Below are 22,071 nucleotides of genomic sequence, written 5' to 3'. Positions count from 1 at the left end.
CTTGACGGCAACTGGTTTCCTGGTTGGGGAGCAGATACTGCTGTAGTTAGACAAAGTCAAGAAGCAGCTGTCAGTGTGGAAAGGCGCGCTCTGGAGGTGTGTGGGAATACAGCCGCGGCAGGAAGACAGGGAGGATGGTCTGCTTGGCTGGGCAGCCTGGGCACAACTGGCAGCACAGCAGGGAACAGCCCCTGGGTGTCCTGTCCCGATCAGACTCGTGTTGATCTGGCTGCATCCCAAGCTCTGGGTATCTCCGAGCTGGATGCCCACTGGGCCCAAAGCCACTAACAGGCTTGGGGGAGCAACCTCGGAGGCAGTTGTGACGTCTGTGTAAAGGCTTTGGAGTCAGACAAACCTGGTTCTGCCACTTCGTAACTGTGTGGCCCTAAGCAGGTTACTAAGGCGCTCTGCTGCTGTGACCTGTAAAATGAGGCTACTAAGCCAGACTTGGTAGAGCCGTTTGGGTATTACCTTAGACAATGCTCAGGAAGTACTAACTACAGGGATGGTGCCTCGTGGGTGTTCAGTACCTGAGTTTTATTGTTACTGGCTGCTCACCTGTTTCTCCGGTCAAGAACCCTCCATTCCCCTCACCCCCATTCCCCATGACACCTTTGTGGCACCTTCCTCACCATATCTTTCCTGACTCTTCCTCACCCAGTCCCCACCAAGCTGGTATAACAGCCGCTCCTGGGTATCTCTGTCCCTCCTACTGCACCTATGTTTGCCTGTTGCCCACATGTCTGAGCTGTTTGAGGGCAGCTCCACACCTGTGGCTCTCCATCTCCACTGTTAGAATCCCCTGGAGTCAGCCTCAGAGGCGGGACCCAGGCAGCGCCTCTAGCCAGCTGTCCAGCTGACTGCAGTGAGCACCAGGGTTGAGGAGCCCTGCTTTTCCAAGTGTGTACTGAGGCCCAGCAGCCTCAACGGCGCTGTGGAGGGAGCGTGAGGAAAAATGCAGACTCTCAGGAACCCCAGACCTACTGAATCTGAATCTGTATTTTAACCAGACTCCGTGAGTGAAAGCATATTAAAGCTGTCCTACTGTCCCCAGGGTAGCATAATGCCAACTCAGGGCAGATGCTTCATAAAGTCTGACTGAGTGACCAAATGAATTGTGGGTCACTGTTTCCAATGGACTTTCACCCCTGCTATCTCAGGTGCGGAAACCCCGGTGGCACAGTGGTTAAGAGCTGTGGCTGCTAACCACGAGGTTGGCAGTTTGAATCTACCAGGTGCTCCTTGGAAACGCTATGGGGCAGTTCTACTTTATCCTATAGGGTTGCTGTGAGTTGGAATCGACTGGACGGCAGTGGGTTTTGTTTTGTTTTGTTTTTTTCTTTATCTCCTGCTACCAGGACTAACTTGGGTTAAAAAAATAAAACCCTAAACCATTCAGGAATTAAAGATTAGACTCTGACCTAAACTGGTAAAAACAAATAGCTGTAAGATGGTGGGGGTTTTTAAATAAAAAGTCTGATGGGGTTTTTAAAGATTTATCACTACCGCACTGTGCCATTAAACCTCGGGTACACCAAAAGAGTTTTGTTTTTTTTTTTAAGGTTGCTAATTTTTTAAAAGCTACCAAACCAAACCAGACTGGCCCCTGGGAGGAGGCGGTCAGAGACAGGCTCTGGAGGTGGCTGGACACTTCGCCTCCTAGGTCCTGCTATCCGCCAGCTGCGCCTTTCAAAACCGATTCTGGTCCAGTTCCGCTCCTTCTGGGGGATGAGGCCCACTCGCCCCTCCTTGCAGTCCCTCTGGGCCTCTCCCAGCTGCCATCCAGGTAGCCGTTTTTGAATCCGGAGGGAGGAAGGGCAGCCTGGCCAGGAGGTGAGCCATCTGCTGTTACCCCGGGCTCTGAGCGGCAGGCAGGAGGCAGGAGCCGCAGCTCTCCAGCCCCAGTGGGCTTTGTCCTGGACAGCTGCCCAGAGAAGGGCAGTCACAGAAAGCCCCCGGGAAGTCACGTTCCGCTTGGCCAGGAACAGGACAGTAGACTGGGCTCGCGGGGGAGCTGCCCTGGCCGCCAGCCCCACGCTGGAGGCACCGCGCCCAGGAGCTCCCCGGTCACTGCCGCCCTGTGGAGCTCTGCTGTCCCTGTTGCCCCCTGCCCCTCCCTCCCTCCCTGTGGTGAAAGATGGAAAGAGGATGACTGGCATTGGGGGACCCAGGAAACTAGGAGCGAGCCTCTGCTGGGTGCAGGGGAAACGCCCAGCATCTGGGCACCAGACCAGTCCTGGCCTCACTGTGGCAGAGCGAAAGAGAAAGCTCTTAGAAAGTTCTTCAGGCGCAGCTTCTTGGGGAAAGGGGGCCCACGTTTTCCCATCAGGCTTGCATAGAGACTGGATTGATTCCAGACTCCTCTCCAGACACAGTTCTTCACCTGGTACACTATGGTGGAGTCTGGAGAGCTGTGTTTGAAATTTTAGCTCCACCCTGCACTAAATGTGTGACTTTGGGCAAATTATTTAACTTCTTTCCTCACGTCTTCATTTGTAAAATTAAGCTACGCTGCTCTGTTCCCCGAAAGTAAATGGCCGAGGCCATGAGAGCATGTCCTGGTGCTGACACAGAGCAGACACCCAGCTGCTGGTTTTTTCTTACCCTTGAATGGTTTGAAGCCCTCCTGTCTCTCCACCTCTCCCCCAACCCCACCCCCAGGTGGTGAATAATAATACCTACCATTTAGGAGAGCTTCTGGGCGTCCCTGGGTGGCAGGAACAGTTAAGTGCTTGGCTACTAACCAAAGGGTTGGAGGTTGGAGTCCACCCAGTGGCTTCTCTGAGGACAGGCGTGTTGCTCTGATTGCTAAAGGTCACAGCCACTGAAACCCTATGGAGCAGTTCTACTCTGACAGGCGGGGTCTCAGTGAGTTGGAATCGACGCCAAGGCACGTGTTTTGGTTTGGAGTAGGAGTCCCTGGGTGATGCAGATGGTTAACATACTCAGCTCCTAACCAAAAGGTCGACAGTTCAAACCCACCCAGAGGCACCTCAGAAGAAAGACCTGGCCATCTATGTCCAGAAATCAGCCCCTGAAAACCCTACGGAGCACAGGTCTACTCTGACGCACATGAAAACACACCATGAGTCAGAATCGACGGGACGGCAGCTGATTTTAGGAGCGCTCCTACAAGCCCAGCACGTACACCTTTCGTTTACTCTTCACAGTGGTCCGTTTTGATTGCTCCTGTTATCATCCTCATTTTGCAGGTAAAGTAACTTGGGCTTAGAGAAGTGACTTACCCGGAAGCCCTCAGCTGAAGACAGACTGGGATACCAGAGTTAGCTTTCCTAACTATTCCTTATCTAGTTTCCCCCTTCTGTACTCTATTAGATTTCTGTTCTTCCTTTGATTTTGCCTCTTTTGATTCTTTCACTTGTGTTTTCATATCAAAGAGATTAAAACACTTTGCTGGACTTTCAGCTCTGTCTGGGCACAGCTCCCCATTCACAGACACAGGAGAGGAATAAAGATGAGATTTATAGAATTTGATCAAGTCAGAGCCTTACTCTGTGTCCTGCCGAGAGCAGCTACAACGCTTGGCTTGCCTCAGCCGAGCCAAAGCTTTTCTCCCTGCCTTTCTCTCTATAGGCAATTCTGCACAGACCCCAGGATCAAAGAGGCCGCCCTGGATAGAAACTACAGGAGGGCTGGGATTGCATCTGTCTCATTCACTGCTGTATCTCCAGCTCCCAGCCCGAGCCAAACCAGTTACTGTTGAGTTGACTTCGATTCAGGAGGACCCTATGTGTGTCAGCGTAAAACTACTCCATAGGATTTTCAGGGCTGTGACCTTTCAGAAGCAGATCACCAGGCCCTTTCTTCTGAGGCACCTCTGGGTGGGTTTGAACTGCTGACCTTTCCCTTAGTAGCCGAGCACTTAACCATTTGTACCACCCAGGGACCTCCTTTGAGTCCAGAGCTGTACAGGTAGTCCCCAGTTTACAACAGGGTTCTGTTTTGATGACTCCATTGTAAGTCGGTTCTGATATAAGTTGAATACCTAATTTTACTTTTAGTTTTCATTATTATTGCCCTTTATTATCGGTATCTTTATAAATTCAATCTTGGGGGGTTGGTATGAGAATGATAATACCAGCAAATTACATGTTGCCACATTGTATGTAGTAAATATTACTTTTGATAAGATGTACCAAAAAAAAAAAAAAAATACAGTCATAAGTGTGGTTCATCGTACCTCGAGTAGTCGTAAGCCGGGGACGGCCCGTACTGTAATAGCTCTTCAATTAATGCTTGCTGAGTGGATGATGGATGCATAAATTCATAGTGGATCCTGAAAATCTGATTAAATGCTTTTGATTTGACAGGCACCCAGCATTGGAGGCCAGGATTGCTACAGCAGGCATTTCTTTAGCTCTTAGAAGAAAGCTGGATAGTGGAGACTCCATTGCCATTAGTTCAGTGCCTGCCCTGAAAATCACCCACTGGGGGCTTAGGATGCTTGAATTAGATGCTGCATGCCTCTCTGTCTTCATCTTTAACATTTAAAATAACACATGGGCAATGGTAGTTCAGCGGTAGAGTTCTTTCCTTCCATGCGGGAGACCCCGGTTGGATTCCTGGCCAATGCGCCTCGCATACAGCCACAATGTTGCTATAATGCTGAACAGGTTTCAGGGGGCGTCTAGACTAAGATAAACTAGGAAGAAAGGCCTGGTGATTGACTTCTGAAAAGTCAGCCAATGAAAACCGTCCAGATCGCCGTGGTCCAATTTGCATGGATCATGGGGACGGTGCCAACCTGGACAGCATTTCGTTCCATTGGACGTGGGGTCACCATAAGTTGGAAGGCAACTCCATGACAGCTAACGACAACATCACCAACATCTTCAACATTTTTGCACTGGATTTCAATTCGAGAAGAGTTTATAAATATTCATTTGCATTTATACTTATACTCATGTAAGGATTCATATATTCTTTCCATGGATCCACATAATAGCCACTAGGGTCAGAGGGGTAGAGAGAACTATCCCAGATTTATAGCAGGATAAACTGAGGCAAAGAGAGGTAAGACTGTTTTTCTGTGAGCTACAGAGCCAGTCTGGGGAAGGCTGAGTTAGAATCCAGAGCTCCCCCTGGGTCAAGCGAGGAATGGCTTCTGCAGAGGGTCCCAGCAAGCTTGGGGAACGCTTCCACCAGATGGCCAATCAGAAACGACCTGTCTTTTCCTGTCTGCCCAATGCAAAAGGTTCTCGGATCTGGGCTGAGGTGTCCTAGAAAAGGCTTTTTCTGTTTCTAGTACAGCACAAAGCCTTCTCCCGCACAAACGTATGAAGTGTATTTAAAGATAAAGAAGGTAATAGCGCAGAAAATGCGCAGAAAGGTGTTTTCCCAAAAGAGCTGAAGGCAAGAGATTGTGCTGTCCCAGGTGACCTGGCTAAAAGAGTTCCTTCTTGTCAGCATTGAGCCTGCCTGCCCAGCATCACTGGTTCAGGAGTCCAGGGGCAGGACTCCTACTGGTACCCTGGTTCTGGGTCCGAAAGCTGAGGTCCCGGAGCACACAGGGCCTCAAGCTCAGTGGCATTTTTTGTTGTCTCTGGGCATCTCTGATGAGGTTTTTAGTAAAAGTCTCCCACCTTGGGCCACAGCAAACTCATGCTTGGGTTTCTGCAGAGAAGAATCAAACACATTCCTCCTTGCTTCATTTATCTTTGTAAACCAGGGAGCAGAGGACCCTGTGCAGAATGAGAAATGCCCAGCTGATGCCTAAGACAAACAGCCCTTCCTATGACCCTTCAATATGATATCTTAGAGATTACCTGGAAATTTCTGCAGCCACCCAGGCAGCAAAGGGAGAAGTCTTCCAGAATCACCCGACTTGCCACAATGAGTGATATCGTTCTTGTTAGCAAATGAGGCAGTTGGCTCAGTGGTTAAGGAACATTTATGCAGGTTGTTCTATAAAAGATGCACGGTCGTGGAAGAAATCAAGAAAAGCTTGCTTATAACAATGAAGAAAGGCTGAATGATAGTGTCCCCGAGGATGACTTCTCCCAGGGTCATATGCTCATAGAACTTTCTGGAGAGAGCAGTTCAGCAGTCTGAGCCTGAGCCATGGAATATTAATGTGTACAGGCAATATGGTGGGCTCTGTGGTTAAGCCCTTGGGCTCAAGCCAGATAAATCTAGAACTGAAACCTAGCTCAGCTACTTATTGCTTGAGCTTAGTTTTCCTCATCTGTAAAATAGGGATAAAAGCTATACTTACCTAATGGCTTTGTTGTGAGGATTAAAAGAGCTAATATATAGGAATTTCTTAGCACGGTGTCTGGGTCATGAATGTTCAGAGTGTAAGCTATTATTATTTTCTGGGTGTCTCTTTAAAGTGTGGCACGCACTCCAAAAACATGTTACAGCCCATTCGAAAACCTTGGGGCCTTAATATCCTTCCCATCTCGGTTTCTTCGAGTAGGGGGCATTACTATATCAAATGTGTTAATGGTGGATATGCATAACAACTTGGCCTAGTCGTTTGTGCTCAGATGACACAAACTCCCCACTCAAACAGACAGCAGGAGACAGATCAGACACACGTTGCCTTTTCCTTTTTGTCTGCTGCTAAAAGATCTCAGATGAAAAGAACGAGAACAGCAAGGTGTAAAGGAAAGAGCACAGGCTCTGGGCCAGACAAGCAAGAATTCAAATATTATTTCTGCCAGTTACTTGTTTGGGGCCTGGGTGTCACTTCGAGTCCTTATGACTCCGTTTTCTTATTTATTCAGTGAGTGTTTTTTTAATACATTAGTACATGTCAGGCTATGCCGTAAGCATTTGGAATATATCAGGGAGCAGAACACATGCAGATTGTGCCCTTGTGGAGTTTACGTTCAAATGGAGGGAGACAGACTACTAGAAATAAACATAACACGTAAGCAGACAGTGTTGTGTCTATATAGTGGGCATTACAGTATCTGATGCCACTGAGTTGAGGTTGTGATAATGAGATGGTCCATGTGTAATGCATGGAACACAGCCTGCTTTTCATGAATACTGTTGCAATTTTTATTTTTAAAATTTTCCTCAGTTTTCTTTACATTCTTTAAACACAACGTGCAGTTGGCACTTCTAAACCTGTTGCCATCGAGTCGATTCTGACTCATAACGACCCTACAGGACAGAGTAGAACTGCCCCGTAGGGTTTCCAAGGAGTGCCTGGTGGGTTCAAACCTTTTGGTTAGCAGCTGTACCTCTTAACCACTGCGCCACCAGGGCTCCAGTTGGCACTTAAGTATTATTTATTTATTCATTCAACAGATATCTATTGATGGTTTATTTTATGCTAGAGTGTGTACTAGGCCCCAGGAATGCAAGTGGAGAATATAAGAAAGCATGGTTCCCACCCTAGAGAATGTCATAGTCCGATCTACTGAGTGATCAGTGAGAGGCTCCGAAGAGGCAGGAAGGACCTTATGGCCTTGTGTTTCTGTGAATCACAATAGTCAACCTCACTGGTGATGTCTTTTTTCACTCAGAGGATCCCGCTATGGCTGGCGATTCTAGGAATGCTATGAACCAGGATATGGAGATTGGAGGCAATCCCAGGGACCCTAAGAAGATTCCCAAACAGGCACGTGACTATGTGCCCATTGCCACAGACCGCACTCGCCTGCTGGCAGAAGGCAAGAAACCCCGTCAACGGTACATGGAGAAGAGTGGCAAATGCAACGTACACCACGGGAACGTCCAGGAAACCTACCGGTACCTGAGTGACCTCTTTACCACTCTGGTGGACCTCAAATGGCGCTTCAACCTGCTGGTCTTCACCATGGTCTACACCATCACCTGGCTGTTCTTTGGCTTTATCTGGTGGCTCATCGCTTATATCCGGGGTGATCTGGACCATGTGGGTGACCAAAACTGGATTCCATGTGTCGAAAATCTCAGTGGCTTTGTGTCTGCTTTCCTGTTCTCCATCGAGACTGAAACCACCATTGGGTATGGCTTTCGAGTCATCACAGAGAAGTGTCCCGAGGGGATCATCCTCCTCTTGGTCCAGGCCATCCTTGGCTCCATCGTCAATGCCTTCATGGTGGGGTGCATGTTTGTCAAGATCAGTCAGCCAAAGAAGAGAGCAGAGACCCTCATGTTTTCCAACAATGCCGTCATCTCAATGCGGGATGAAAAACTCTGCCTCATGTTCCGGGTGGGTGACCTCCGCAACTCCCACATCGTGGAGGCCTCCATCCGCGCCAAGCTCATCAAGTCCCGGCAGACCAAAGAAGGGGAGTTCATCCCCCTCAACCAGACTGACATCAATGTGGGCTTTGACACCGGGGACGACCGTCTCTTCCTGGTGTCACCGCTCATCATCTCACATGAGATCAACGAGAAGAGCCCTTTCTGGGAGATGTCCCGGGCTCAGCTGGATCAGGAGGAGTTCGAAGTTGTGGTCATTCTAGAAGGAATGGTGGAGGCAACAGGTAAGACACTTTGTCCTCCCGTGCACAAAGTCCCCTTACCACACCAAGGAGCTTAGGCCGCTGTGATTGCAGAAGATGGTGCAGGCACAACAAACAACTAAAACAGTCCTTGAGTTGTCATTACTGCAGATGCTGTAATAGCAGTAGCTGACATTTATTGAACGCTTACTATTTTCCAAGCACAGTTCTAAATATTAAACTTACATTATCTCATTTAATTCCCTCTCACACCCCTATGAGATTGTTAATGTACAGATGAGAAAACAAAGGCATATACAGGTTAAATTATTGCCCAAGAGCAAGAGCTAGGACGTGGCAGAGCCAGGATACAAATCAATGCAGGTCCTCGTTTCCCACATGCCATGTGTGTCTAGGAAGAGGTGTTCTACCCAACTTGTGATCAGGTAATGTTGGGAAACACTGGGTTAAACAAAGGGGAACTGGTTTCTCTACAGTAAGACCCCACAGTGTCATTCCATATTGTGACTCTCTTCATGAGGAGAGGGTCATGAGCAGCATTCCTGAACTCAAGGTGATCCTCATGGAGTCCATTTTTTGGAAAGACACCTATACCCCAGACCTGTGGGAGCCACTCTTGCAGCTTGGCCCCTTTTGGAACAGTCTGCCCCTCAGCTTTCCTGCAGAAGTTGGTCCACGAGAACACCAGGCTCTGCAGGGATTCTTCCTTGTGGAAACTGTGCCTCCAGGCTGAGGCCAGAACATCCAGATACTTCCCGCTCAGCTACTGGTTCTCAGGCCTCCACCATTCCTCAGCCCTCAGCCAGGGCAGATCTCAATGAGGGGGCTCCAGGAAGCCCATGACCTGAGGGAGGAGCTTTAGGCCCTGAGAACCACAGGCCTCCCTACCTCCCCCCCACCACCCCACACACCCCTGGGGCCAGGCCTCTTAAGGAGAGAACCCTCCAGCAAGCCTGCTTCTTATTTCCTTTCTTCTCTTGCCTTCCTTTACCTTTTTCACCAAGGAGACAGCATGAAGTCTGGCCCTAGCAACAACAACAACTTCTAGAAACTCACTTGTGCTCAGAATGATGATATACATTCTAATTCTTGCAACAGCCCTGTAGGGCTTCTTCTCATCCCCATTTCACTATGTAGAAGCTGAAGCTCGGTAGGTAGCCATACTCAGGTCTTTCATTTACAAATTGAGAGCTTTTTCTACTGCACCAACTGACCCTTAAAATATTAGGGGCATGTTGGAAAGGTGGCGAAACTGTCTTAGCCCTGGGGAGCTGGTGCAGGGGTGGTCTCAGGCAGGGTATCCTTTCCGGAGACACAGATGCAGTGGAACAGGGTTGGGGTGGGTGTTAAAGGGCTCCAGGGAATGGTAGCAGAGGTGGCTGAATGGACATCCGGTCGAGCCGCTGACTCAGGCAGCATCTGGTGGTACCTGCGGGAGCCCCAGAGGCCAAGGATAGTCTGATGCAGGAAGCTGACTCCGGCAGAGCTTGGGGCTCACAGGCTGCCCTGCCCCTGGTGCTGGGGTCAGGATCTGAGCATGGGCGGAGTTTCTGGGGAAACAGTTCCACCCTAAGACCACAAAGAAGGGGAACAGGCCAGAGACTTGGGGCTGCATTAAAAAGCCACATCCTGCACCCCATCCACCTGACCACCTTCACTGCCAAAGCCCTGCAACAGGAAGAGGGCTTTGGGCCCAGTGGCCCCAGCAGGGAGATCCACACTTACCCTCTCAGCCCCTGAAAGTCGGGGCCTACAGCTGACCCCCTGCCCTCTGTCAGCCTGTGTTATGTTTGCTGCTGTCTTGGGGACTGTAGGAGGGGCCCAGGGAGAGAAGGGAAGTCCACCCTCACCTGTCCTGATCTCAGTGACTTTAATAGTTTGGTTGTCACCTTTATAACGCCAGGCAGAGACTTCAAATCCAGACCTAGGTTTGAATAACACAATTTTGCCCTTTTCTCCCCGTGGAGTTTGGGCAGTGCTCAGTCTGTCAGTGACATGACGATAACGCATCTCACGGGGCTGTTGGGAGGACTAAATGATTAATGTAGTAACATAAGGAAAGCACAGCGCCTGGCTCGTAAAGGGGCTGCTTTCTTTCCCTGGTGCTTTGAAAGATGACAGGCAGAATCTCTAGCTACAGGCTAGCTCACAGCAAGGGCAGATTATCCGATAAACAAGGTAACCACAGGCTTTTTGTTGTCGTTAGTTGTTCACTACAGATTAGTAAGTAAGCACAAGGAAGCCTGTGCTTACCTTGCTTATTGGATGACCCACCCCTGGCCCACAGCCTCGTATCATCTCATAGTGACCCTGCAGGATGGAGTAGAACTGCCCCACAGGGTTTCCAATGCTGTAATCTTTGCAGAAGCAGACTGCCACGTCTTTCTTCTGTTGAGTGGCTGGTAGGTTTGGACCTTTCAGTTAGCAGCCAAACACTTAACCACTGTGCCACCAAGGTTGCTATAGGGTCACTATGGGTCAGAATCAACTCAATGGCAGTGGGTTTTGGTTTTTGGGCCCACAGTCACATTCCAAGAGGTGGGACAGGAATAAGAGCAGGAAGAGCCCAAGGAGCTCGGCCCAAAGAGCTCCAGTGGAGGTCCTGGGACCCTGCAGACATCCAGCCTGAGTAGAGGCTGCTATGTGCCCAGCTTGGGCCTCTGCACCTCAACTGAAGGTGGCAATGAGGGGTTCAGGGAGCAATGGGCAACAGAGGAAGAGGACTGAATAGGGAGCCCTGGCCTAGGCAGGCTACAGGTCCACAGGGGGTGCCTAGGCCCTAGTACAGAAGAGAGTGGGAAGCAGTCTTTGACCTGGGTCTGATTGGCTGAGACCCTGCCCAGAGAAAGCCCAAACTGGGGAGGTAGAGAAGGTTTCTTCTTCAACTCCCAAAGAGCAAAAGGAAGAACATTTTTTGGCCAGAAGATTAAACATCAGAAAGCTGCTTTACTGTGACCCTAAGCACAGGAGATGTTCTCATTCATAAACAAAGCTGTCTTCCCTCTCTGGAGGGGAAGCAACACCTAAAAATAACACAGGGATGGCAAAGGCTTAATGAACACAGAAGGGAAGCATTGGAGCGTCCTCAAATCAAGGATCCAGGCTGTGTGAACCTCCCGCCTCCTCTGTGTGTGTATATGTGAGTGTGGAAGCTTCTGCCCATATGTGTCCATACAGAACAATTCCCGTGTGTTCTAAATGCCTGATGGCTTCGCTCTGTTCACTTACTCTGAATTCATCTTTTTTCAGACCCTTTTCCTGCCTTTATTCCTTGCTACACATTGGGTCTGTTCATTCTTCTAGACTGAATGCTGTCTTCAAGAACCATGTCTCTGGCTCCAAACATTCCATAATTATTCACTCCAATCTCGGGTAATCTACTCCAGAATCTCACGTGTTGATTTATAATTTTCTGCCTCCAGCACACCTTGAGCCCCTCCAGGGCAAGGATATTGTCTTATTTAGCTTTACATCACCATTGTGCTTAGCACAAAGTGGACGTTCTGTAAATGTTTTCGATGAATGATTAGAATAGATGCATGGATGGATGGATGGATGGATGGATGGATGGATGGATGGATGGATGGATGGATGGATGGATGGATGGATGGATGGGAGGGTGGGTGGATGGAAGGAAGAATGGATGGAAGAATGGATGATTGCACGGATGGATGCGTGGATGGACGTTGCCACATCTAATGCACATGGCCTCTGTTTCCCCAGGCATGACTTGCCAAGCACGGAGCTCCTACATGGATACCGAGGTACTCTGGGGCCATCGATTCACACCAGTCCTCACCTTGGAAAAAGGCTTCTATGAGGTGGACTACAACACCTTCCATGACACCTATGAGACCAACACTCCCAGCTGTTGTGCCAAGGAGCTGGCAGAAATGAAGCGGGAAGGCCGGCTTCTCCAGTACCTCCCCAGTCCCCCCTTGCTGGGGGTCTGTGCTGAGGCAGGGCCAGATGCAGAGGCTGAGCAGGACAGAAAGGATGAGCCTGAGGGGCTGAGAGGACCCCTGGAGACCAGGGGCTCAGTGTGACGGCTGCAGTCACCCCACAGGCTCCCTTCACTGACTCTAAGAGCACAGACTCTGCAGCACCCAGGAGGGTGAATTAGCTGAAGCGTGCTGTTTGGGGGCCTCAGAAGCTGTAGGCTCTGTGGCGAGGGACAGTATATCTGGTCCTCACACCCACCCCCCAGCTCAGTACCTCCCTGGGCCCACCATGGCAATGCTGCCTCTTCTCCTCAGCCTCTAGCAGCTCTGGCTAAGGATCATGCCAGGTTTCCCCCACAATGAAAGTTACAGGGTGGCCTCTGTCCTCACACACACCTCTCTGCCATTTGATCTTGGGTTGCTTCCCTTCTTGGGTCTCACAAACCAGCTAGTGGCCCAATCTAGGGGCTGACACCAGAGAAGGTCATCACCACCCTCTGAAGTGAATTCACAGGGAAGTGATTCTACCTGCCTGGGGGCCCAAATCTCCAGGGCAGGGGTGGGCTCCCAGCACCCTTCATGGGGTAAGACCTGTCCAAGTCATGTGGGCAATTCCTTTTAAACCTGGGACCAGCCACCATTTATTGAAAGCTATGGAGTACAAGGCCCCCAGTGACCTCTATCATTATCTGTGAAATGGGTGCTTTTTCCTCTGCTGTGTTTTGTGTCCAATGTAACCTCCTGGATACGTGATCTTGTTAGAGTGACTCAGATCCACTGCACATGGATGAATGTGGCCCCACCTAATGAGACATTGTCATCAGTAACTTCCCGGCCCCTTCCTAGTCACACTGTGCCCTGCATCTTCCACCAAAGGGAGTCCTTTTCTAGTACTTTTTTGTCCAAGAATCTCAAAGTACTTCCAACCTTCACTGTGGTTTTCTTCCAGAATCCCAGAGTGCCTGTGGCGTGATCCAGGGAGAAAGCTGAGCTTCAGAGGGCAAGATGAGCCAGTCAGTACTGGAACAGGGAGGCAGAGAGGAAGGATAGCAACTAAAACTAAAATAAGCATCTGCACAAGTTGTTTCCAAGAACCTGTCACCTCAGGGTTCTGCATGCCTCTGTTATCAGGCACATAATGGGACGGAGCAAAAGAGGGCAGTGGTGGTCTCTGAGCTTCGCTTTCAAACCCAGGCGGGACCACAGGCAGGGCCTGGTGCTGAGGAGCCCACAGCCTTCTCCTCCTACAGGCAGTGCTCTAACAAGGTGCGTAGGCCTGGGGAGCAAGGAGGGGCTGCCTCCTCTACTTGGGAAGGGTGAGGGTAAGCAGGAACCTGTGGGAGAAGTGGGGAGGGTAGAACGTAAGAGAAGAAGAGTAGAGAAGAGCCTTTAAAACAACAGCTTCAGGCATGGGAGAGTAGGGATTAATGCTGCAGATTATCCTGTCCCTGAGTCGAGGCTGGCGTGTAGGAGACAGAGGCTTCTGATTAGCCAGTCTAGACTTGAAGAGAAATTTTAAATAATTTTAAATAATCCAGAATTCTGTTGAGCTCACTCACAATTTTCACAGCCCTCAACTGGGCTTTGAAAATGGGAGCACTTTCATGGCCCAGACATGAAATGCCTTCCCCAAGGACCAATAGCAAAGCCACAATGGGGTGGAAAATTAAGATTGAGGAACCTAAAACCGGTTGCCGTTGAGTTGACTCTGACTCATGGCAGCTCTGTGTGTGTTGGAATAGAACTGGGTTTTCAGTGGCTGATTTTTCAGAAGTAAATCACCAGATCTTTGTTCTGAGGTGTCTCTGGGTGGACTTGAACCTCCAACCTTTCAGTGAAGAGCTGAGCGCTTAACTCTACCTGGGGACTCCTGGTAGAGGAAAGGGAATTGCTTTTTGTCTCTCAGGCCCATTTCCTCTGAAACTGAGATTTTTAGGTCCTAGGGTGGGTGAGAAGAGAAGAAGGGCTACCTGGGGTGGGGAGCTGCCTGTCTTGGGCACCCACGCTAAGGGCCGTGTATCCTTGTGCTTGGGCAGATAGGCTGGATCCTGAGGGGTAGAGTCAGTGAAGCAGTGAGGTACCTTAAGGGTCTTCCAGCCAGGGGCATGGCGCCGAGTCCTGGTCCAGGCATCCCTGTGTGGTGAAGAGGTTTTGGTGGGAATGGGGAATGAGGCTGGGATCCAACATCAAGGGAAAGGGACACAGGCAGGCTAGCAGCACGCGGTGGGGAAACTGCATGCAATCAAGAACGTAAGGCAGGGAGCCCACCACTGAGAATGAATACCTGGGAGGAAGGTGGGTCGGGGGGAGGCGGAGAAGCTACAGTTGGAACTCTCAGGTGGGTGCCCACCCTCACCCCAGCCAAGCCAGATCAAAGGTTTACACAAGTAGGACTAATCCAGTCCCCTTGGAGGGTCTTAGCTTCCTAAGCCAGAACTGGTCAGTGCTTGCCAGTTACAACCCTCATGAGGCAGCCAAGCAAGGATGGGAAAGCCAGAGCTGCAGCCTGGATCCTTTGGCACCCCTGCCTCCATCTGCAATCCTGAAACATCATCCAACTGGCTATGTGACCCACTCTCCAGTTCTCTAACTACCTGTGGCCTCTGTGAGCCCAGGCCATACCACATCTCTCTCAGCCAATGATAGAAGCTATAGAGACTAGAGAAGAGAGATTAATACAGTCCTATTCTAAAGTTCCCTGAAAGGCCAGTGCCCATGTATACTGGGATTAATATATGACTAGTTAGTCAGAGGAAACCCCGGTGGCATAGTGGTTAAGTGCTATGGCTGCTAACCAAAGGGTCGGCAGTTCGAATCCGCCAGGCACTACTTGGAAACTCTATGGGGCAGTTCTACTCTGTCCTATAGGGTCGCTATGAGTCGGAATCGACTCAATGACACTGGGTTTGGTTTGGTTTAGTTAGTCAGATACTAACCCCAATGTGTACATTCCTTGCTTTCTCCATGGAAACTCAAATGTAAAAAGACCACCCTTGATATTCCAAGGGAATTCTTGGTGACCAATCAATCCAGCTAAAGTTTGAGAAGTCTTGAAATCATCTTCTGGAAGTACTTGTATAAATGTGGACTTATTAAATGTAAAGTCTGGTAAGGGCCAGAGTTTCTTTGGTCCACTTTTAAAAAAATCATTCTTATGTACAAACAATTGTAGGTTCTAATCCTCAATTGCACAGCTCTGAGCCTATCCCATACCTCTGGGGGACACAGAGAGCTGAGCCAGACTTCAGCACCTCAGACTTCAGCACCTCCAAAGTTCCAAAGCGCTATCTCATGTCAGATCCTGAAAGCTTTGGGAGCTAACTTCCAGCTTAAGCTTCCATGTCATTCCTCTTGGAAAACTTACCCTGCAAAAGAGAAGTCCCCAGGAACACAGAAGAAGGCAAGTTCCCACTAGTTCTCCCCTCTCCATCAACCTGACGTCTGATAGGTGCCGGACGCTGTCGCCCAAAGAATCTTGTTCCGAGGCCAGGGTAGGTTGAGCTTTGCCCCTGACTCTACCACCCAGACCACACCTGCTGGTCTCCTGTGTGATTAGAGGGCCTTTCCCACCATTTTCTTCTGCTGCTTAGATCTTGGCTTGAGCCATTGACCTTGATCAAGTAAGAAGAGCCCTTGTCTGTCTGGGGAGAGTCCTCTCTGCTTATGATCTGTATACAGCTGAGTATCTTCTTTCACATACTGATTCTATGTCCTGCCTTCCAGCACGTCTCCAACATAGATCTCCTGTCAGATGACAGCCAGAGAAACTGAAATTGTTTTTATTGGAGTGGCCACACAAACAAAAATATCCCCCTTACCTTCTAAGTTCCCACTGAGTCAAGTTGATTCCAACTCATAGTGATCCTATAGGACAGAGTAGAACTGCCCATAGAGTTCCCAAGGCTGTAATCTTTATGGAAGCAGACTGTCACTTCTATCTCCTGCAGAGCGGCTGGCAGGTTTGAAACAACAACATTTTGGTTAGCAGCCAAGCCCTTAGCCACTGCACTACCAGGACCCCTGCACCCTAAAAACATCTCTGCACCAGTGTATGTGCTCTGCCTGCTAGGCTTCCTCTTAGATCCACCAGCTACCTTCTCCCCTGGCAGGATAATTGGGGAACACCTTTTTCTGATTCCCAGGGAGTTAATGAGCTGTGAAAAGCGATTAGATGGAGAGGAACCGCTTTCGGGAAGAAGCCACTTACTCTGCTCAGTTTGGTTTTTTGCTCACATCTCCTTAAGCTGCTGCATCAGATCTCTCTATGTCAGATCTGTCGATCCTCTTATTAAAAAGAGCACCATTGCACAGCTGAAAATTCATCCAAGACACTGGATTTGGTCTCACAGAGTCTTTCATCGTCTTAAACAGATGGCCCCTGGCTTTCCATTCAAATCTACTGTCAGTTTGCACAAACTTGCCCTTCTTGTTTTTTATTAATCTAAAATCACCATATCAGCTGAGACTGGTGTTGAGGCCAGAGGATGCTGAAAACAAGTGCAGAGAATTTAAGCAATATGGATTCTCACATCAGATAATTTATTTCCCTCAAAATAGTTTTCTTACACTCTTTAATGTTAAATATCCAGAGCCTGTATTACTAGGTAAGCTTGAATAACCTTAAAAAATACTGACTTTGGGGAGGCCCTGGACTGGCCATCTGCATTTATGGCATTAACTAGAAAATGACGCGGAACACCCAACAATGGTGAAGGGCAGAGGAAAGAAGCTGTGATATTTCAAACTTGCAAAGAATTTCGGGGTTGTTCTTGTTAAGACCAAAGGTTTCTGTTGAAAATGTCGTTAGTTTTAAGGATTTAAGATTGGCTTCTTTCTGCATTAGTCAAGCCAATGGGAATTGAAGTGGTCAGATTTACAAAAGAGGTTAACTGAGATCTCTTCAACCATTCTGAAACAAAACCAGGGCTTTGTTTTACTTGTTGTGTTGTTGTTAGGTGCCATCAAGTCAGTTTCAACTCATAGTGACCCTATGCACAACAGAACAAAACACTGCCCGGTCCTGCACCATCCTTATGATGCTTGCTATGTTTGAGCCCATTGTTGCAGCCACTGTGTCAATCCATCTCATCAAGGGTCTTCCTCTTTTTTGCTGACCCTCTGCTTTACCAAGCATGATGTCTTTCTCCAGAGACTGGCCCTTCCGGATAACATGTCCCAAGTACATGAGATGAAGTCTCGCCATCCTTGCTTCTAAGAAGCATTCTGGTTATACTTCTTCCAAGACAGATTTATTCATTTTTCTGGTAGTCCATGGTATATTCAATATTCTTTGCCAACACCATAATTCAAAGACATCAATTCTTCTTTGGTCTTTCTTATTCATTGTCCAGCTTTCCCATGCATATGAGGAGATTGAAAATACCACACTTTTGGTCACGCACACTTTAGTCCTCAAAGTGACATTTTTGCTTTTTTAACACTTTAAAGAGGTCCTTTGCAGCAGATTTGTCCAATGGAACGTGTCATTTGATTTCTTGACTGCTGCTTTCATGAGCGGTAATTGTGGATCCAAGTAAGATGAAATCCTTGACAACTTCAATCTTCACTATCATGATGTTATTATTGGTCTAGCAGTGAGGATTTTTGTTTTCTTTATGTTGAGATGCAATCCATACTGAAGGCTGTAGTTTTTAATCTTTATCAGCAAGCGCTTCAAATCCTCTTCGCTTTCAGCAAGCAAGGTTGTCTCATCTGCATATCGCAGGTTGTTAATGAGTCTTCCTCCAGTCCTAATGATACATTCTTCATATAGTCCAGCTTCTCAGATTATTTGCTCAGCATACAAATTGAATAAGTATATTGTAAGGATACAACCCTGATGCACATCTTGCCTGATTTTAAACCACACAGTATCCCCTTGTTCTGTTTGAACAACTGCCTCTTGATCTATGTTCAGCTTCCTCATGAGCACAATTAAGTGTTCTGAAATTCCCGTTCTTCACAATGTTACCCACAACTTGTTATGATCCACAATCAAATGCCTTTGCATAGTCAGTAAAGCACAGGTAAACATCTTTCTGCTATTCTCTGCTTTCAGCCGTGATCTATCTGACATCAGCAATGATATACCTCATTCCACGTCTTCCTCTGAATCCAGCTTGAATTTTTGGCAGTTCCTTGTTGATGTACTGCTCCAACCATTTTTGAATTTAGACACCATCTCAAGAATAGATTTGACTCATTGAACAGTCCCAGTTATCCAGTGCTGCTATAAGAGGAATACCACAAGTGGGTGGCTTTAACAAAGAGAAATTTGTTTTCTCATAGTTTAAGAGGCTAGAAGTCTGAACTCAGGGCGCTGGCTCTAAGGAAAGGCTTTCTTTCTCTGTTGGCTCTGAAGGAAGGTCCTAGTCTCTTTGAGCTTCTGCTCCTGAGCGATTTTCACGTTGCTTGGCATCTCTCTTCCCTCATCTCTGTTTCCTTGCTTGCTTGTTTAATCTCTTTTATATCTCGAAAGAGATTGACTCAAAATACACTCTACACTAATCCTGTCTCATTAACATAAAACTCTTTCCCTAATGGGATTATAACCACAGGCATGGAGTAGGATTTACAACACATACTTTTGGGGGATGTAATTCAGTCCATAACACTAATGACTGAAGATCAGACGAATTGTGGGATGACATCATGAGTATCATGCATGAAGAAAGTAAAAGGCCATTAAAAAGACAGGAAAGAAAGAAAAAAACAAAATGGAAGTCAGAAGAGACTCTGAAACTGAATGGAAGATTTCAAAGGGCAGCTGGAGAAGGCAAAGTATTATAATGAAACGTGCACAGACCTGAGTTAGAAAACCAAAAGGGAGGAACACACTCAGCATTCCTCAAACTGAAAGAACTGAAGAAAAAATTCAAGCCTCAAGTTATAATATTGAAGGATTCTATGGCAAAAAATTGAATGACGCAGGAAACATCATAAAAAGATGAAAGGAATACACAAAGTCACTCTACTAAAAAGAATTGGCCGATGTTCAACCATTTCAGGAGGTAGCGTATGATCAGGAACCGATGGTACTGAAAGAAGAGGGCCAAGCTGCACTGAAGGCATTGGCAAAAAACAGGGCTCCAGGAATTGATGGAATACCAACCGAGATATTTCAACAAAGGGATGCAATGCTGGATGCTCTCATTTATATATGCCAAGTGATTTGGAAGACAGCTACCTGGCCAACTGACTGAAAGAGATCCATATACATGTCTTTTCCAAAGAAAGGTGATCCAGTGGAATGTGGAAGTTATCGAACAATATCAGTATCACACACAAAATTATGCTGAAGATAATTTAAAGAAATGGTATTTGTTTTAAAATGAGAAATGATGTGTTAGGTAGCAGAGCCAGCACAGCAGCATTGACAGATGTGGGAGCAGTTACCATGTCTGGTGTCCACTCCATATTATCTACAAACTTGCCTTTGAGACATAACGCAAATGAACATATGTGACCTGGGCCAAAAACAGACCTAAAGCCTCTAAATTAGCACCGGGAAGAAGTACCTGGTAATCCTGAGGAGGAAACTGCCTTCCTGGTGGTGATGTAAAAGTAAAAGGCAAGTGCAAGGCCAGGAAGCTCTGAAGACAGTTAGCTGTTGGCCTGGGGGATACCCCTAGCCTGAGGATTGCCTCACAGTACAGCTGAGTGGAGACAGGTGGCCATCAGGGTCCAATGAGCACATTTGTCAGTCAAGAGTGGATTGAAATTTAGGGAAGGCGAACTAGGCACATAAGGAAAAATCTGAACATTACACTCACTACACCTGCTCTGCCCTACAAGATCCTGTCTTTACTTGTGTTGGTCAGAAGACTAGCACTGATGCTCACACCCTGGATGTCTCTTTTGTTGTTATTGTTAGTGGCCATCAAGTCAGCCCCCTACATATGCTAGCCCCAAGCGGAGTGGAACACAACACTGCCCAGTCCTGCTGCCTCTTCAGCAGTGGTGGCAGATTGGATAAATGTGACCCATAGTGTTTTCACTGGCTAGTTTTTGGAAGTAGATTCCAGGCCTTTCTTCCTACTCTGTCTTGGTCTGGAAGCACTGCTGAAACCTGTTCAGCATCATAGCAACAAGCAAGCCTCCACTGACAGACGGGGGTGGCTGCGCATGAGGTGCATTGGCCTGGGTGCGACCCCAGTCTCCCACATGAAAGGCGAGAATTCTTCCCCTGAACCACCACAGCCTCCACGGATGTCTCTTTAGACTCATTAAATTCCAGTGATATAACGTGTTGACTTCTCTATGGTAAATAAATGTCTAGGAAGGAGTTACAGGAACAAAAACGTTGCTGACTTTTTCTCTAAGGGGCTGTTATTTTTACTCTAAAACTGCTGTTAAAATAAAGCTTGGCTCCCTTGGTTAAGGCAAAAGTCCTAAATCACAGGGGAGAAATTGCTGAGGATCTGGGCACATGAGCATATGCGTTAAGCCTCATTCTTTCACCAAATGATGAAAGCGTAAGTTGAGAGATCCAGGGCTGAGGGAGGTAAGGCAGTTAGCTGTCAGAAAGCATTTGCTCACGCACGTAGGACCCCTTTGTGTCCACACACTGAATGTCATTATCACATTCCAAATTGCCTCTGAAATAAACGAGATCACAGAAGAGACCTGTAGTCATCCCTGTGTGATTTGAACCTTTGCTCCCTCTCCTAAACATGCAGTTCCCTGAAGAAGGGAGCGGCCATGGCCATGGAGGAATTCACGCACCATCTGCCCTCTCGCAGAGGACAGCCCAGATGGGTTTTGTCTATGGAGACAGAAGAGAAAGAGTGTTTGCTGAGCCCAGACAGTGCCCTGACTATGGCAATGTATCTTCCTGTCATTCCTGTTCAGTTATTGGACTGATAGAGGCCTGTCCCTAAGCACCAGACTAGAATTCTGCCCACTGTCTACCTTCCGAGGTTCTCATAGCCTTTTCATACTGAAGGACAGACTCCTGTGGGGAGGCATTTCCTGTTTCTGTGCCTCCCAGAATTCCAGTGGGTCCACAGTAGCATGCTAGCACCAGTTGCCATGGAGTCAACCCTGACAAATGGCGACCCCATGTGTGTCAGAGTAGAATTGTGCTCCATAGCGTTTTCAGTAGCTGACTTTTCAAAAGTAAATCTCCAGGCCTTTCTTCTGTGGTGCCTCTGGGTGGACTCGAACCTCTGACCTTTTGGTTAGCAGCCAAGCATGTTAACTGTTTGTACCATCCAGGGATTCCACAACAGTATGAGGGCCTGAAGTCCTTCAGTGGCCATCCATCCTGACCAGTCCATCCAGGGTTGATGGAGCTGTTTTAGCCTTTCCAATAGCCATATCCTGTGTTAGAGGTTAAAAATGAAGAATCAGAAAACATGGGGTCAACACACAGTGTGGTCTCTGACTTTTCATTGCCTCTATTTTCCTACACATTCCATCATTCAATGAGCATTTATTGAGCACCGACTGTGTGCCCAAATCAGGAACAGGTGTGATCTCTGCCCCGTGGAGTTTACTATCTGGTAAGGAGTGAGGAGAGCCTGAGACAGAAGTGTAAGCGAATAAAAGAATTACAGTTTGCAGTGAGGGCTCGGAAGAAAACAAGCAGGTGTGCCCTGAGAAGGATAGCAGGAACAGCCTCTCTGAGGAGGTGCCATTTGAGCTGAGACTTGAGATATGAGGAAGAATGAACCGAAGGGGCCACTGTGGCTGAGATGACTGAC

General features: G+C 48.0%; 1 protein-coding gene across 6 annotated transcripts in view; it reads left to right on the top strand.

The window, feature by feature from the left end:
• KCNJ5 (potassium inwardly rectifying channel subfamily J member 5) overlaps nt 1-19,129 on the top strand; it is a 32,838-nt gene extending 13,709 nt beyond the window's left edge. For 2 of the 6 annotated variants that reach the window (XM_064268867.1, XM_064268865.1), the window contains 4 exons: nt 2,972-3,212; nt 3,595-3,842; nt 7,500-8,447; nt 12,150-19,129. In XM_064268867.1, the coding sequence (XP_064124937.1) occupies nt 7,511-8,447; nt 12,150-12,472 (1,260 nt within the window). In that variant the 5' untranslated portion in view covers nt 2,972-3,212; nt 3,595-3,842; nt 7,500-7,510 and the 3' untranslated portion in view covers nt 12,473-19,129. The remainder of the gene's footprint in view (nt 1-2,971; nt 3,213-3,594; nt 3,843-7,499; nt 8,448-12,149) is intronic. The other 4 variants (XM_023557055.2, XM_023557054.2, XM_064268868.1 and 1 more) reach the window with 3 other exon arrangements.
• The last annotated feature ends 2,942 nt before the right edge of the window (nt 19,130-22,071 follow it).

The sequence above is a fragment of the Loxodonta africana genome, chromosome 15, assembly GCF_030014295.1.
Source record: "Loxodonta africana isolate mLoxAfr1 chromosome 15, mLoxAfr1.hap2, whole genome shotgun sequence".
Classification (NCBI taxonomy): domain Eukaryota; kingdom Metazoa; phylum Chordata; class Mammalia; order Proboscidea; family Elephantidae; genus Loxodonta; species Loxodonta africana.
Note: the sequence above shows the minus strand (reverse complement) of the source record. Positions and strands in the feature narration are given on the sequence as shown.